General features: G+C 47.8%; 1 protein-coding gene across 7 annotated transcripts in view; it reads left to right on the top strand.

The window, feature by feature from the left end:
* Positions 1-76: 76 nt before the first annotated feature.
* CCDC50 (coiled-coil domain containing 50) overlaps positions 77-16,792 on the top strand; it is a 42,407-nt gene continuing 25,691 nt past the window's right edge. For 3 of the 7 annotated variants that reach the window (XM_021536854.4, XM_021536851.3, XM_085587793.1), the window contains exon 1: positions 77-207. In XM_021536854.4, the coding sequence (XP_021392529.3) occupies positions 159-207 (49 nt within the window). In that variant the 5' untranslated portion in view covers positions 77-158. Of the gene's footprint in view, positions 208-773; positions 7,489-16,792 lie in introns of those variants that run through there. The other 4 variants (XM_085587796.1, XM_085587791.1, XM_085587795.1 and 1 more) reach the window with 3 other exon arrangements.

The raw sequence follows: 16,792 nt of genomic DNA, 5'->3' as shown, positions 1-16,792 counted from the left end.
GGGGCGAGGGGCGGCGAGGCGGCCCCGCTCCGCCCCGCCCGGCGCTTTCTGTCCGCTCTCCCGCGCCGTACGGCCCGGCCGCGCCGGCTCCATCCGCTCCCAACTTGGTGGTGCGGGGCGCGGGCGGCACCGCCGCGCTGCCCTCAGCGGGGCCGGCCATGGCCGGCATCGGCATCGACCACTCCAAGCTGCCCGGAGTCAAGGAAGGTGCGGCTCACCCCGGCAAGGGGAGGAGGGGGCGCTGGACGGGACGGGGCGGTGTGGGGGAAATGAGGAGCGAGGCGGGAGAGAAACTGTTGGTTTGGGGTGTTTTTTTTAAACATGATCATTTTACAGTTTCCAGGCGCCGCTGCGGTTCGCGGCGCTGGCGGGGAGCCGGGTCCGCGGGAGGGGACGGGGCGCTCCGTGCTCCAGCCGTGGCCCCGGCGTTCCCGCGGCTGTCCCGCTGCCGGTGCGGGGTGTCCGCTGGCGGGAGGGGACGAGAGGCGGAGGCCGGCGGCGGAGCAGGGGCAGTCTCCGGACAGAGCCGCAGCCGCCGGACAGAGCCGTGGCCGCTCTGCTGGCCTCGCTTCCGGCTCCCCTCCGCGGGCAGCGCGGGGGTCGGGCGGGCAGCGCCGCTTGTCCGCGGGAGAAGCGGAGCGGCGCTGGGGCAGGGCGCAGCCCTTTGTCTGCGCCGGGCCCGAGCCGCCGCCGGCGCCGCCGCCGCGCTCCCCCCGCCGCGCCCGGGCTGCCGGGCTGGGGGCGCCGGCCGGGGCTGCGCTCCCGCGGGGGATGAGCCGGCCCGGGCACCCTGCGGGACATGGGCCGGCAGGGATGTCTGTCTGTCTCTGTGTGTCTGCCCTGGGCACATACGGCTCGGCTGGGGTCGTAGGCTCCGCTGGGGCCGTTGGAAAAATGAGAGCAGAACTGAGAATATTCACAGATTCGGCGATTTGAGGGGGGACTGGTGATTTTGAGGCCCCGGTTACAAACACTTAACCTGCTGGTTTTTATGAAGACTGGCCTGCATTGAGCTTGGGAGCGCCAAGCAGCCGCTCCCGCCCGCAGAGCCCCCCTCGTTTTCAGGGGTCCCGCTGGCTTGGCCTGTGCTCAGAGCACGGATTCACCTTCTGTCGGGCCGGACTGGCCCCGGCTTCCCTGTCAGCACCGCGTCTGCCTCACACGTGTGCCTTTGGGCTCAATTAAATGTGCCCTGGAGCTGCTTTGGGTTTAGAAAGCTTTGTAGGAGATAGTTTGTTCTTTCTGACAGTGATTTGTGATATAAACCAGTAGAAGCTCTCTCATAATCAAGTTAGTTTAGATTTACTCTCTAGTAATAGAGAGCAATGGTTTCCTGACTAAAAGAAGCCAAACTTCCTTAAACTTGTTTCTCTTGCCGCTGGTAATTTTTTTTTTCCCCAGATTTCAATTCTTACAAAATAGCAATTGTGAATTTGATGATTTAGCAGCCAAGAATAGAAAACCTATTTCTGTGCAGGCAGCTGGGGGTTCCTTTTGACCTCCTATCATCCTTTAATGCTTCACTTAGCGTTACTGGAACAAAAGCTGAAGCTGACGTTTTAGGGGTTAATGTTCGTCCTGTTAAGTCATTAGCAGAACTGTTATTGGCCATTTTAGTGTGGTCAAGAGCTCACCCTTAGAGTTTGTCCACACATGGTTGGTAATTCAAGAAAATGAATCCAATTAACCTTTCCAGTGGGTTCATTAAAGTGAATTAAATCCCTGTGTAGATGCTCATATTCACAATTTAAGTAGGCTGGCTTTTGCCTTTGTTAGTTTTTGAATTGAACTAACTGAACTGAGCTAACGTCGTATACATGCTGAATGAAAGTACATTTACCACGTTGCAGTGTAACTCAACCAGTCCCTGGGAAGTTTGCACCTATGGTATAGTGTGGATTAAGCTTCTAGAGTGTCCTGTTACTGGGATCTGTTGTTACTTGATAGCAATGGGATTAAAGTAGTGTGCCAGAGCAACGTGCAAAGTAGAAGAGGTTTGAGCCATGTTCTGCAAAGCCTCAGGCATGTGTCACGCTTTTAGTTTAATGGCATCACTTGTTTTTGTTTTGGAAAGTGTTGAGACTGAGCTATGGTTTGGATTAGGTCTTTTCGTGCTCTGTGTCAATGCCAGCCAAGGAAAGAAAAGCATTGCCTGCCATACCGAGGGAAATATTTATTGTTCCTGATAGAGAAATCACTGTTGATCTTTCTGGAAAAAGCATTCCCTTTCTTTTCCTGGGGTAAAGGTCGGCTTAGTCATTCATTAACAATGAAGAACAACCTTTTGGTTTGAGTATTTTGTTCTTCACCAGCTCTGCATCAGGAGAGGAGGTGTAGTGTCTGAGTTATCCCTGTCTGCAGGTAGTCAAGACTGCTGAACGACAGTGTCATCTTCCTCTTCTGGAGTGATCTCAAAAGCTCTTCTAAAAGTGGGATCATTTCAGTGCAGCGATGGCAGTGAAAATCTGATAACTAGCTAGGTGCTGCAGGAAGTCTTGTGTTACTTTCCTCTTTTATCTCTAAAAACATTTTTATCACCTCAAGGCCTGATGTTGATGGCATTTTGCTGGTGAAAGTGGTGCCACTTCAGCTGGTCCAGCTTATTTTGTGGGCAGGGGTTTATTGGTGTATAATATACCCTCAAAACACACTTCCTAGTATAAAGTACACCTTGCTGCTGCAGCCTGGTGTTACAGATTCATTTTTCTATGTGTAGTAGAGGGATCTGACTGCTGTGGCCAGTAAACCTCTTGTAAGTTATTTGTTGAAGGTTTTGGTGTTAGTTGCAATCTGTGTCTGTGCTTTTCTGACTGCATTTCTGTTCATCTCCCAAGCGTCTGTGACATACTTGCTTTTCACAAAGCAGCCTTTGCTATTTGCTCTTTTGACCTACCTCAGGAGATTGCTCAGATTTGTGTGTGTAGGTCTTTTTTACTAGAGGTGTCATTTGTGAGCCTTTTGGTGATAAAAACATCCTAGAGACATTATTTTTATTAGCTACTTATAAAGCAAATAAAACTGTCTTGGGCTCTGCTTGATCTCTAACTGCCTCTCATCTCTTGTAACCTGGTGAATTACTAGGAGCTGTGTTTGGGAAGGGCTCCACCCTCTTTTGCCTGCCTGCTGTGAGTGAGCCTTTGGATTTGAGAGGCATTTCTGGCTGCATGGAGGCAGGCTGAGCTGCACGGGAGGTGTTTTGGAGCTGTGCAGACCATACCCCTCTCTGGAGGATGTACCTGTAGCCCTGTCTGCTGTTGCCTTTCCAAAGGTCTGAGGCAACATCTTTGTGAAGGGAATGCCTGTCTGCTCAGGCTGAGGCTCAGTCCCTCATCCATTGCAGTGTCCAAGAGCCATCAGCTGTTGGCAGCAGCAGAAAAAACCCAGGTCCAGGCATTCTCCCAGGGGCTCCTCATCGTCCTGCTAGTTTGAATCCTCTGTGGGGAGAGAAAAGGGAGAGGTGGGGAAGGAGAGGGACTCTAAATTCTGCCCCAGTAGTGTGCAGCTCTGGAGAACTGTGGAAATTTGCAGTGGTTGAAGTGTTTTTATTGAATTTTATTTTTAGTGGTACTGTAAGGAAATACAAGGGCAGTATGTCTGGGCTGATGATTAGAACTGACCCTGCCACTACTGTCTGGAGCTCCAGCCTTGACAAAGGCTGATTGTGGCACCTGTGCATGGAGAGACACAACAATGCTTACACTGCTTTTTACTCTTTGTTCAGCACCTGATATGACTTTTGGGAGTTGTACATTCAAATGCTGCTGGTTGTAATCTGCTGCCTGAGGGGCCAGTATCCAAACGTGGTAGTAAAAAACACAGCTCTGACTGCGACCTTGGGGAAACAGGAAGAGCTTGAATATTTTCTGTCTTGGCAAGGTGTTTTCTGGGGCAGGCAGTCTGGCTGGCTCTCTTTTGCCTCAGCATAAATTGAATAAAAGTTTGCTGTTAACATCAGTCTTCCTCTTCCTCCCAGCTACAGACCTTTCTGCTGACCTGCAGCTTAACATGACCTCTGCTGAGACTCCTGCAATAAAAACCTCCTGGCTACTGACCCTCCATGTGACTGGGGAGGCAGAGGAGGTCTGAGGTGCAATGTGTCAGGCTTCCATGGAGCAGACTGAGGTTACTGGCTTATAATGAGGCCTTTGGTGCCTCTCTGTGCTCAGCAACATGAGAGTGGGCAGGAGAAATTTGATGTCTGCCAGAGGTGGAAGAGGATTGAGAAAGTGTGAATGGCTGGCATGGTGTCTGATGAGGAAAGATTCTGCTTAGAGGTTTTTCAGAAGAATGGTTTTGAGGGGTGAGCTGTCAGCTGTGTTCATCTGAAGGAAGCATTGGCCTTTAACTGGATTAGTATAATCAGGGCAACAATTTTGAGAGCAGCTGAGGGTCAACCGGGTCATTGTGAAGCCACCTGCCCCATGCCCTTTGGCTCCAGCTGGGATTTTTCCTTGCAGCATCATGTTTTTCTGCTTTGTGACTTCCTTGAAATTCAGGCAAGATGGATGGCTTGAGGGCAGCGGGAGGTGGAGAGTGATGGGACATAGACACAGGTCACTGGTTCACATCCAGCTCTTGTGGGTAATAGGAGATCTGTTTTTCCAGCATGCATGAATTCAGTAGCTGAGGCTGTGGCTGTGGCACTCGTTTCACTTCTGGTTAAGGCTGGCTGAAAGTTTTATTTTGCATTGAGTGGTTCTGGGTCTGCAGTGCTTGGCAGAGATGGGCAGGATTAGCATATTTTGTACTCTTGGCTCTGAAAGGCAGCTGAACAAGCAGGTCTGCCTCCTCCCATCCCTAAATCCTTAACATTTGTCTTCTGTGAGCTGCTGTAGAGGTTGAACTGAGGCAAAAAGACTGCTCGAAAAGCTTTGGCAGAAAGACGCCCCAAGACTCCCATTGATGCCTTTTGCAGAGATGTTTCCTTGGCTCCTGACAGATTTTTGGACAGGGGTAAGAGGGGACACAGCCTATTTTTGCACTGATTCCTGGGGATACTGGGATAGCAGTGGGGGGTTTTCTCCTGCTTATGATAGGACATCATGTCGTCCATCATGGTCTGGTCTCTGAGGAATGCTCCCAGCTGAGCAGTGTGTTTACGGGCACCATGGGCCTCTGTTTAATCTTTCATTTCCTGTGGCCATGGGAAACATCAGAGGATGCCAGGCAGAAGTTGAAGATCACTGCTGCAAGGAGCAGGAAAGGCCAGTTCTGCTCTCTCTGGTGCAAGAATAACCTCACTTGGAAAAACAATGGGATATGCCTTGGAGCTGTGTGAAACTTCTGTTTTGCTGGAATAAGCTTTCTTTTTCCTGCTCAGAGTCATCCAGTTCACATGAATGTGCTGATTTATAGGACAAAGTGACAAGTTCCCTGCCTGCTTACTTCTCCCCTTTCCAGAGTGTCCCCAGCTGGTTGGCTTCCTGCTCTTTCACTACTACTCCTGTGTAGTGCTGGTTTGAAGGCTGAAGGACTGAGGGAGGAGGTTGGTCTGTTGGTGAAATTGCTTTAAAACTTGAGAAGCTTTAGGTCCATTTTCTGGTGTGACATTCACTGCTGGCTTGACCTTCAGCTGTTCTCCAAGAAGGTGATAACGACAGCTGCTGTTCTGCTGCTGCTTGGCTGCATTGCAGGGAGCAAAGGCCATGTTTGCTGGACATTTCCACCGGGAAAGCTGCAGCCTCCCCTGAGGCTGACGTGTCAGCGATGCTCTCTGTTCACCTTACAGCACTGGCTTTTCCACAGAACATGTATAGGACTTTATGAAGGTCCCTTGACACTTCATTTATACTTCTTTTTTGAGAAGTAGAAATTGGAGCCTTCCTGTTGTTTTCTTTCTCAGTACTTGAAAAGATACCACAGAACTCGCTGAGTGTTGTGTGGCCTTGACACTGTAGGGCTGCTGGGATAGACTTTTAGCTGGGCAGGGGAGAGAACAGGAGAGTGCAGTGTCAGGCTGGCTGTATAAGGGGTGCAAGGCAGTGCTGTTGTGAACCTTACTTTGAGCAAAGGGGATCAGTTAGGCCTTAGTGCTCATAAAATTTACCCTGTAACCCCAGGCACCGTGTGAATTAAGTTTGCCAGAAGTGTTACGCTTCCTGAGGAGAAAGGTGTAGATGAAAGCTTGCTCAGAGCCTAGCACAGCCCATCTGCACCTGCCCAATTATTTTGTGTCAGGCTCCTGAAGCTCAACTGATGGCCATTTTAATTGCACACCAACCCATGTTGTCACCGCCACAATGCTCTGTCACCCAAACTAAAATAGTGAGATTTTTTTGTCTTCGGCCTGGCTTGTTAGTAGTTTGGTTTATGTGCACTTGGTAGCTCTACCCTGCATTATGTGCTCTTCAGGACAGAAAGTCAAAGTGGGTTTGTGAGTGAGTCACTTTTCTTCACTTCTCTTTTCAAAAGAGGTGCAACAAGTCATGTGCAGTAAAACTGAGTTCCTGTGTGCATTTTCATTCATCCTTTCCCGAGACCTTTTGCTGAACCAGAACTTGGTAGCTAGAGGAGTCAGCTCTAAGGGGAAATGTTATGTGGGCTCAGTATGTGGTGTTCAATAAGTGATGACAAAGGGGAAAAGGACCTAAGTAAGGAAATATTTGCAAATACTGAAACACAGACATTCCATAAGGACACTGACAGGAGTGACATGAGAAGTAATGGGGAAAAGAGAGGAAGGAAGTTTATGCAAACAGGATTATTTCCTGTCAATGAGAAGGCAGTGGTTTTAATTCCTTTCTGCATTATATGTGTAACATTGGCTCATAATATCCAGACAGGACAAGAGGTTGGAGTGTGCTCTGGCTGGAAATGCTCCTTGCAGAGGGGTTGTTGCCACTGACTTGGACATGGGTTGGGGTAATGCTGGTCTGGCTCAGGGGAGCCTCCTCTTGTGTGGTGGAAAGCTTTTCCATTTCTGCACAGCACAATGACTTTGCACTGGAAAAGCAGCTTATTATATCTGTTCTGGTTACAGCAAGCATTACTTGTAGCATCCTGGTGCAAAGAAATGGCCTCTCCTTCTGCTCTGGTATTAGTTTTATTATTGGGATGCTGGCTGGTGGGATGGGAAGGATTTATGACCTAAATTCACCAGCAGCTCCTGAAGCCTTTGGCAGTGCTGCTGAGGTGAGCACAGCACGGTGGTGGAGCACAGCATGGAGAAGGTCTGGGAATTTTCCAAGCCACCAGGGAGTTGGCTGTTTTCATGGCAGGCAGAGAGTTCTGCTGTTCTCAGGGCTGTGCTCTCCTGCAGGTGCCAGGTTTCCAAAGGAAGTTGATGCTGGGAAGAGGCTGGGCTCTCCTGACCCTAATTGCAGTGCTGGAAGGACTGAGTCCTTGGCTAGGGCTGCAAAGCCCTGCCTGGATTCTGCACATCCCTGATGCAAGGTGGAAAAAGCAAGCTTGTCTCCAGCTCGGTGCTCAGTTACCTGCTATTCCAGGCAGCTGACATTGCCCACAGCATCCACTCTGGCTGTGTAACAGGTGAACTTAAATTGGTCCTGATTTAACTGTTCATTTTTTTTACTTTTTCATTTTTTAAGAAGCTGTGAGTATGCAATATCACCTGAAGGTAATACAGTTCCCAAAGCAAAAAAATTTACTTTTACTGACCTGGAGCTCATTTAGTGCTTTTGGGGATGAGAAGAGGCTGCTAGCCTGATTCTTCCTCATGCTTGGCAATGTGGGCTGAGATGCCACAAAGCAGTTTGCTTCAAAATGATGCAGGGTGCTCTGCCTCCTGTCCATCCGGTCTCAAAAGCCAGAGGCTTATTCTTACCCTTTTATGCCAGCGTTTTAAATCTAAAGTTGCACTTAGGGCAAAGTGCCAACACAGGGCTGTGACAGGAAAGGGAACATGTATTGTTAGTGCTGTAACTTTACTGAATTGTGACTTGTAGATGGATGTGGAATTTTGACTGATCTGGGGCCAGCTTTGGTACTTTGTGTTCCCCAGAGCTGACTAATAAACCTGGAGAACTTAAACACAGGAAGCAAGGGGGGAGAGAGGGGAGAGAGTACCCGTGAGGAGCTAGCGGAGCAAAGGAAAAGTGTTTTGAAAGAAACCAAGAGCCTTGGTTGGTTGAGTGGAGGATAGTTGTTCTTGCAGAGTAGCTTTGCAGTGCTTGCAGCAGCTGAACAGGTGCCAGACAGGAGTCTTTGCTTGCATCCTAGCAGCCACCTTTCTAGGGAAAAGGAAGCTGATGGGAATCTGTGCAAGAATTGGAGCTGACTGCAGGGTTAGTTCAGATACCTTCAGCTTTGAATGCAGCAGCTGGCAGGGTTTCCATCGAGGCTGGGAGGCTGCTCAGAGGCTCATCCTCCTGGAGCTTTGCTTCTCTTAGTATGTGATCTGGAGGAATAAAACCTGGCTGGTTGGAATATGCACTGATGCTGTGGTGTGTCCTTTCAGCTGTAGCTCTGATTCAGCTGCAGGCCATGGAGCAGTCTCAAGCTTGGCTCTAGTCCAAAGGCTGAAGAGAAGGTGGCATCTCTGGGGACTCTTTATTCTGCTTGTTTTTTCCAGAAGTTATTGTTTCTCTGTACAACTGCAGGTCACTGTCATGTAACACTGTGGGTTTAGAGAGGAACTTGAACCTTTTTTTGGCACTTGGCAGCTTCTGTGTGGGTGTGAGGTTTCCAGCAGTCAGCCTTTTGTAAGCAGTCGCCAAACTAAGTCAGGGCATGAAGTTGTACCAGAGGGGCGTTCAAACCTCCTTTTTTGCATCCTGTCTCCCTTGTATTTTTCTACATTATCTTTCAGGATAAAGCTAGAGGATACCCCTATGAGAGCTGACACTTTGCATTACCTCTGCTCTCAGCTGCCTCTTTGGAGCTGCTGTGTGAGGTTATTCACTACAGCCTGAGGGCTGAGAAATGCTGGTAAAGTATCTGCAATCTAGGGTGCCACCCTGAACCACAAAGTGGACCTGCCAGCTCTCTGCAGAGAAATTGCTGGACTGAACAAGGGGTTTAACTGTGCATTCATTGCCTATCTGGGAAACATAGTGTGTGTTAGAGAATAGAAATTTTGCTTATCCGGGAAACTCAGTATGTCCTTCTGAAGGATTTGTGTGGTGTAAAATTAGGTAAAATGCTGAAATAAAAGCTGAATTAAACAGATAAAACAACAGAATACAGTGATTGCTATTGGAGATGGGTGTGGGGTAAGGGAGTGTACATACAGTGCGAATCTCTTGAGATGCAAGCTCCATGCCCCAGCAGTTTTCTGAGTGGGTGGCTATTTTGAGTTGCACTTTTTATAAGACACTGTTTTTCTATTACCCCTCCCTTACACCAATTTAAATGAGTGGTGTTGGGCTTAAAGCTAAAGGTGCCATGACATTCTGTTTGCAAAACAAACCAAAATACCTTCCAGACAAGGGGTATAATGTGATCCATGGGGCACACCTAAAGGCATGTCTAACAGTTAGTGATGCTCACAGGGCCTGTATGGGCCAGGGATTTTGACCTCTCCTGGTGAAGGTAACTCCTGCCCTGCTCTCCAGTTTTGTGTATGGTAGTTTGCTTTTGGGGTAAAGTGTAAAGCACAGCTGTTGGAGTCCAGTGTTGTTTGTTCTGCTGTGGTCCATGGTTGGGAGGTAGTGGTTAAAACTGACTCTGAGGAAAGCTCCCTGCCTTTACTGTTGGTTGTTCCTTTTGCACATATGGTATTAGCTGAGTCAACTGAAGCTGTGTCAAATACTGGAGAGGATGAACCATACAAACAGCTTTTGTTCTCACTGATGATTGAGATTATCTTCTTCCATACACAGACTCGGTTACAATATCAGATGTTGTGAGTGAAGTGTTTGGCTGCCTGAGGTCTGCTATTTGACTGGTGTCAAACCAGCCAAACCATCCCTGAGAAGTATACCTACCTTGAAGTTTTTGTAGTAGAGATCCACCTGGGTGTTACTGGTGGGTCCACAGTGTAATTACTGAGCTCACTGGTGATCTTCTGGGTGTAGCTAGTCCTGTCCAGGTAGATGGACATTGGGGCAATCAAGAAATTTCTATAGAGATGAAGCCTGGCAGGTAATGACTTGCAGACATTAACACATATCGTATTATCTATCTGCTCTCTGCTTTAAAGTGTTAATATATTCTGTGTGCTGAGTCCCTGCAATAGAAAGCAGCAGCTGTAACAGCAATGTTGGCTCTAGGACTTGGGAGTATTGGACAGTTCTTTTTACTCAGGGTACTCTGTCTGGGGACCCAACTGGACACGGCTGAAAAGGGTGAATTTTCAAAGCATGGATGTCAATTCTTCTTAAGGCTCAATGCCATTTTTAGGTACATCTGAAAGTCTTGGCACAGAGTGGCTGGAAAGCTGCCCAGTGGACAAGGACCTGGGGGTGCCCAGGTGGCCAAGAAGGCCAGTGCCATCCTGGCCTGGGTCAGCAGTGGTGTGGCCAGTGACCGTCACCCTGTACCGGGCAGTGGTGTGGCCAGTGACTGTCACCCTGTACCGGGCACTGGTGAGGCCACACCTCGAATCCTGTGCTCAGTTCTGGGCCCCTCACTACAGCACAGACACTGAGCTGCTGAATGAGTCCAGAGAAGGGCAGTGAAGCTGGGAAGGGTTTGGAGCATAAGTCCTTGAGGATCTGGAGGTGTTTAGCCTGGAGAAGAGGATGCTCAAGGGAAACATTATTGCTCTCTGCAAGTCCCTGGCAGGAGGTTGCAGCCAGGTGGCCACTGGCCTCTTCTTCTAAGTATCAAGTGATGGAACAAGAGGAATTGGCCCAAGTACTGCCAGGGGAAGTTTATATGGGATGTTAAAAAAAAAAAAATCTTCAGCATAAGGATGACCAGTGGTCGAAACAGGAAAGTATTTGGGTCACCATTGTAGGAGATACTAAAAAGATGTGTATATGTGGTACTGAGGAGTATCCTTTAGTGGTGAGCTTGACAGTGCCAGATCAGTGGTTATACTTGATGACTTAATGTTTTTTTCAACCTAAGTTATTTTAGGATTTTGTGATTGAAATGTACCAACTCAGCATTTTCTTCTGGAAGTCAAAGAGATGGTCTTTAATATTCTCAACCTATGGGTTGTGTTTTAAGCTTTGGGAATAAGATTTGCTCGTATTTAGAAACATTGCAGATGAAACCAGGTAGATTGGAATTAGTCAGTGATGAAAAGCATGGCAGCCTTCTGTAGAAAAGCAGAATGATAAATCTCATCAAATTTTGTGGCTGGGGCTTGCTCAGAGGATAACCTTTTGTGGTGCCTTATGCTATTTTTCCACTATCTTGAGTATCTCCAGCTTCCTGTTTACACTGCAAGCACATCACCTTCCGCTTTGAGGTCTTCAGTAATACTCTCTCAGCTTTAGGACTGCTCTGTGGTACAGTGTGCAGGCTTCTTTACAGAAGTGAGATTGCCAAATCAGTAGCCTTGGAAAAGGCACTTTGTGAATGTTGATGATTTCTGTTCCAAGGCAGATTAAAAAAATATAATGGAATTCTGAGGGTTTGATTCCAAAATGCATAGTCTTCCCTTCTTAAAGCATTCTTCATTGTTAGGCAGGTGAGAGCTTAATGTTGGAGAATAGTGCAGACAGAGCACAAAAATCTCATGGCCTTGACCTCAAGGCGTTTAGCTTAGAGCAGAGAGGATAAACTCCTTCCCAAATCCCAAGAGGTTCTTAGCTTCCAGGCCAAGACTGCTAGTAAAAAAAAAAAAAAAAAAAGATGGTTTGGTGATTTATTTATTTTTAATTATTATTTTGCATATTTGCATTTTGAGAATTAGGCTGAGACCCCTCAATTTGGTTCCCCATGGAGTCACCCAGTATCCTTGTGCTGCCTCATAGCTCCCAGCTACGTGTGATGCTCTGGTGCTGTGGCTGAGGAGCAGAAATTGTTCCCTTTCCCAGGCTGCCCAGACCTGCCCTCTGTCTGGGATCCACCTTCTCCCTGCATGATTTTCTGATTTCCTTGGCATGATGGGGCCTGGTGAGCAAGGCCCTAGGAATGTCATCTGTATAACAGCAGCCAGACATGTCCTAGCCAGCCTCTGCCAGCACCCACTGTGGTAGCAGGAGCTCCTGGTGTGATGGGAGAGGCAGGGCAGAAATGGGAATTGCTGAGGCTGGGCCATGTATCTCACAGAGCAGCTTTGCTGGGCTTGGGAAGAAAATGTCCCAGCTGTTGCTCTTTATCTGGAAGCTGCCCTCAGGGCAGCCATTCACCTCCAGCTGGGTGGCTACTTGGTCAGGTTGGCTTTGCTTCAAGGAAATAATTCCCAGATTTTGGAGGCTTATCTGTCTTTGAGTGGCCTGACCAGTCCCTGCTGGTACGAGTCTGTAAGAGATCCCAGTTTGCTTTCTAATCTGCAAGAATCTACATAACTCAGGCATCCTACTGAGACTGCTGGTTTATAAAAGGCTGCATTTGCTGCTTGCCATTAATTTATCAGCTCTGTAGGTGCTAAAAATAATTTTTAGCTGATGATACTGCTTTTTCATGTTACTTTTGTCTTTCCTCTTCCTCCTGTCCTTTAGATTAGAATTCAAGAACTGCAAATGCTCTAAACTAAGCATGACTCACACCTAGTTTATTTTGTGAATTACCCAGCACACAGTACTGTCGGGAAAATGGCTGGATGTGGAGGGGGTGGGGAGCAAGAGATGGTTTTTAAGACCCAAAAGGAAATGCTTGGAACATGCATCGGTGGTCCCTGGGTCATTGAACTGGCATGTATCCTGGACACGTTATATGGGCCACGTGAACTGAGGGGGCCCTTGGGACACACAGTGGATGTCAAAACATGATCTAAGACTTCAGGCAGAAGTGAGGGGGGTGTTTTGCTGTGAACCTCACTTGAAAAGCCAGTAGGGGCTGACCTCTTGTTGAGACAGTGCACCACAACACCCATTCCTGGGTGTTGCCTACCTCTTTGTCACATACCTGAGTATCACTAGCAACATCTAAGAGTGCCTTTGCTCCACTCTTGTGGTTACCTTGATCTGTTTGAAACAGTTTGGGGTGGTAAAAATGCTGAGCTGTGGAACTGAGGTAATGCTGGAGAAAGTTAATGAAATGGGTGGCAGAATATAAAATAGAAGAGGTTACTTAATGAAATTTTGCTTAGCTGTGGTACCTAGGGACTTTCTTATGTCAGCCATAAATGCAGGGCTGCAGCCACGTTTCCAAGAATGTCAGATTCACCAATGCACAAAAAGGCATATTTCCAGTGAGAACTGCCAGAGGAGAAGACCTGTGCTTGGAGCTTGCAGATTCCTCAAGCTTGGGGTTTCCTCAAGACAAGTGAGCTCCCTCTTCCATGCATGGATTTTAGATCCTGTCACTGTTAAGGGTGATGCTTCTGCCCTCATCCTCCCCAGCTGGCACCTCTGCTGGCCATAGCAGCTACTGAGATTCCTGGGCAGGCATTTCTTTATTGACAGCTGTGCTAGAGTGTATTCCTGGTCTGCTCCCTGCTGTGCCAAGGTAGATTGGCTCAATCAGTCTTGGTAAACCTGTTGTGAATGTTCCACGCTTCGCTGGATTTGCCAATTGTGGCTGCTCTGATTGCACCCCTGCTGCTTGTTTGACTGCCTGGTGGCTCCCAGCCAGGGCCCAGGGATGGGAAGTCAAGTTAATTTGCAACAGTGACGGTAATATTAATCTCACCTTTCATTTTTTAGACATACAGTTAGGGAGCAAGGAAATGGATTTTTTTTTTCCCTTAAACACAAAGCCTCTCAGAGAGGAGAAATTGAGTCTGTTGTCCTTGAGGCCATCCTATTTCTCAGCACAAACCCAGTGTACATAATACCTAGTAATGATTGTGCTGTACCCTGCTGAGACTGGGCGGGAATTAGAACTAGTGCTGACGAAACTTCATTTCAGACCATGCTTGGACAGTCCACATCTCCAGAAATTTCATAGTTGCCTCATTGTTGGATGTGAGTCTTCAAGGATTGGTTTCCTTGGCCTCACTTGCAGCTGCTGTCATGCTTGGCTTGGTGCCGTGGGTACTGGGTCTAATTGTGAGGGAATGTTCTGCACTGCCATCAGCCTCAAATCTGCTAGGGAGGTGCAGGTGTCCCCATCCTTTGCCACCTGGCTGTCTGACAGTGCTTCGTTGTGTTCGTAATGGGATGTTCTCATCTTCCATAGCACGTTGTTCTCAGGCTGATGGGGCTTGAGAATAATGTACTCAGATGAGCTGGAGGCAGCCAGCCCAGCCAAGTTTCTGACAGTGACGAAAGGTCTTGTGCTGCCTGCCCTGCCAGCAGCCACGGCAGCACAAAGAGAGGGCTGTGTGCTCAAGCTGTCTGCTTGGGTTTGTAACAGGAGAGTGTGTGAAGCCAAATGGCTTCTTCAGCAATGCTCAAATAATTCAAAACGTGTGAACAAACCCAAGGCTTTCTGCTGCCCCACCAGTCTGCTCCATGCTGTGTCTGTCCTCTGTGAGATGGGAGCACCAGGGAGCCCAGACACTGAGAAGTGTCCAGTGTGCAGGTAACTGTGCAGCTTCCCTCTCTCTGCTGGTGGGTCAGTATCACTGGTGTAAGACCCAGCCCCTTTATTCATGTCTAAGCCCTGCAACTTGGTGGCTCATCCCAGGGCAGCATTCCCACTTGCTTTGTCAGTGTGGTGTGGATGTGGGACAGGCGGTGGCAGGGCACAGCCCCAGGTCTGGGTGCTGTGTGGCCGTGTTAGGGATGGCACTAGGTGGCTTTGGGCCAGGAGCTTGAAGTTGCACCAGGGAAGGTGGTACTCTGGCCTGTATGTGCTTATTGGCCCAGTCACTGAGCTTCAAAACAACCTAAACAGGAGCCTTTGTCCCTGCTTTATGTCTGTGACATCCAGCAGCTTTCAGCTGTAGCCTGTAAGAACTGAGAATTTGAAGTTTGTTTTGCTTGTTTGTTTGGAGAGCCATGGACTACTTCCAGCACTTCTCTGGAGGAGCATCTCGCAGAAGCAGGCCTGTCTATGCAACACAAGTCTATATGGACTTTGCCTTTTTATTTTGAGCCCATGCTTTCTTTAGGAAGTCTTTAGTGGCCTGTCAATCCAAAATGGTTACACAATCATTGCTGCATTGTAGGAATAAAGCTCAGTGATAGAGGTGAGACTTTTCTGGAGTGGGTGCAAGACTGTCAAAAGACAAGAAACAGTGTCCTACCATGGCCCTCCCACTTTCTTGCCTATGTGCCAAGCATGTTTCTGTAATGTATATTTTTTCAAACAGAGAAATGTGTCTGGGTGTGGGCAGAACAGAGTAAAAAAACAAAAACAAAGCTAAAGTCCTCCTATGCTTGTGTGCCTCTCTGGGGAGGGTGGAGCAAAGGTCTGCCTGCACTGTGACTGACTGACAAGTCAGAACTCTTGAACACCACAGGGATCAGAGCAGTGTGTGAGCCTGTGCAGGATAGATTTGGGAAGGGCTGTGATGTACTATTTTAAGCATTTCTTGTAGCAGTGATCCTTATGCACAAAAATGTGTAGCTCTGAAATGTTCACCCTTGCTCCTGTGCTGCCTGCCTTGTCTTGCTGGTACAGCTGTTCAGGCAGCTGTGCTGTGGACTTGCTCAGAGACCTATTGCAGTTAAAATAACACTTCCCTCCCATCTTCCCATTCTCTTTTTTGTGTGTTTATTTGTTTGTTTTTAAGCAGTCAAGAGCAAGTGCTGCTTCTTGAATACATGGCAGTAATAACAGCCCTAGATTTGGGCAGACTGGCTCTGTGCTGAGGTGTCTTTGATCAGCTCTGAACTCATGGCTCAAACCTCTGAGTTGGATGTGTTGGAGGGACCCTCCAGCAAGCCAGATCATGCTTCTTGTGAGCAGAAGGTGGCTGTTCCACAATCGTTCTAGAAAGCTGAAGTAGTGTTAGGATCACAGCATTAGTCTATAGGGCAAGATTCCCTTGCCCTATCCTGTAAAAATCATGTGTTGGTGACCACCAAGCACTCTGGGTTTGTCACCTGTGAATTGCTCTGCTGCCCATGACTGAGCTGTGGCTGTTCCAGATCTGATGCTCAAGGCAACGTTTCTTTCTTTGTACAAAAATGGCCACTGGAAGCATTCAATGCTATTGAGTTTCATATCATCTTTCCTTTTTTAAAAGAAGTTGCAATGAAAAAAAGCAACAGCAAAACCTTAATTACACCATCCAGATTTATTCATGCTTAAAGTGAGCCACTGTGGGATCATATAACTGTAACCTTTGTCCTCATCTCCACCCTGCTGAGTGTCACTGTCCTTCCCTGAAGTGTTGCTCTGGCTGTTAGGAGCTTTTGTCATCTTAAAACACCTTTCAATGCAGACTGAACCAAAAATTTTATTGAATATGGTAAAACTTTATCTGATCTCTTGATACAGACAACTAGAAACACTTCCAGATATTTTGTGAAGGATACCTGGGTGTGGAGTAATGTCTAGATGCTTCTCTAGTGGAACATGTGCATCTGTGAGAAAAAGGAAGGCATGTGGGATTGTGGCTTAGGAAAATGCAGCTACTTTCTCATTTCCTTTGTGGTAGTGGAAATGTTTTATCTTTTCTGACTCTGAACACTTTCACAAACAGAATCCTCATAAATTTCCCTTGTACTTTTGATGCATTCTGGGGGTTTTGGGGTTATTTTCAGTTTATCTTTTAGGCTGTGCCTATGCTCTGCTAAAGAGAAATCTTGGTCTTCCCCAGAGGTTTTGCCAGTAGAATGCAGCGGAAGGAGTTTGTATTTCCCTCTGTGGCTTCAGAAGCACCTTGTAGCTCTCTGCTTTGTGATGTGTTTCAAGTGGGAGATCCCCTCTGTGGGTGCTGTTA

Source organism: Lonchura striata, chromosome 9 (assembly GCF_050655825.1).
Source record: "Lonchura striata isolate lonStrDom1 chromosome 9, ASM5065582v1, whole genome shotgun sequence".
In the NCBI taxonomy this organism is placed as follows: domain Eukaryota; kingdom Metazoa; phylum Chordata; class Aves; order Passeriformes; family Estrildidae; genus Lonchura; species Lonchura striata.
This window is presented reverse-complemented; position numbering and strand designations above follow the sequence as displayed.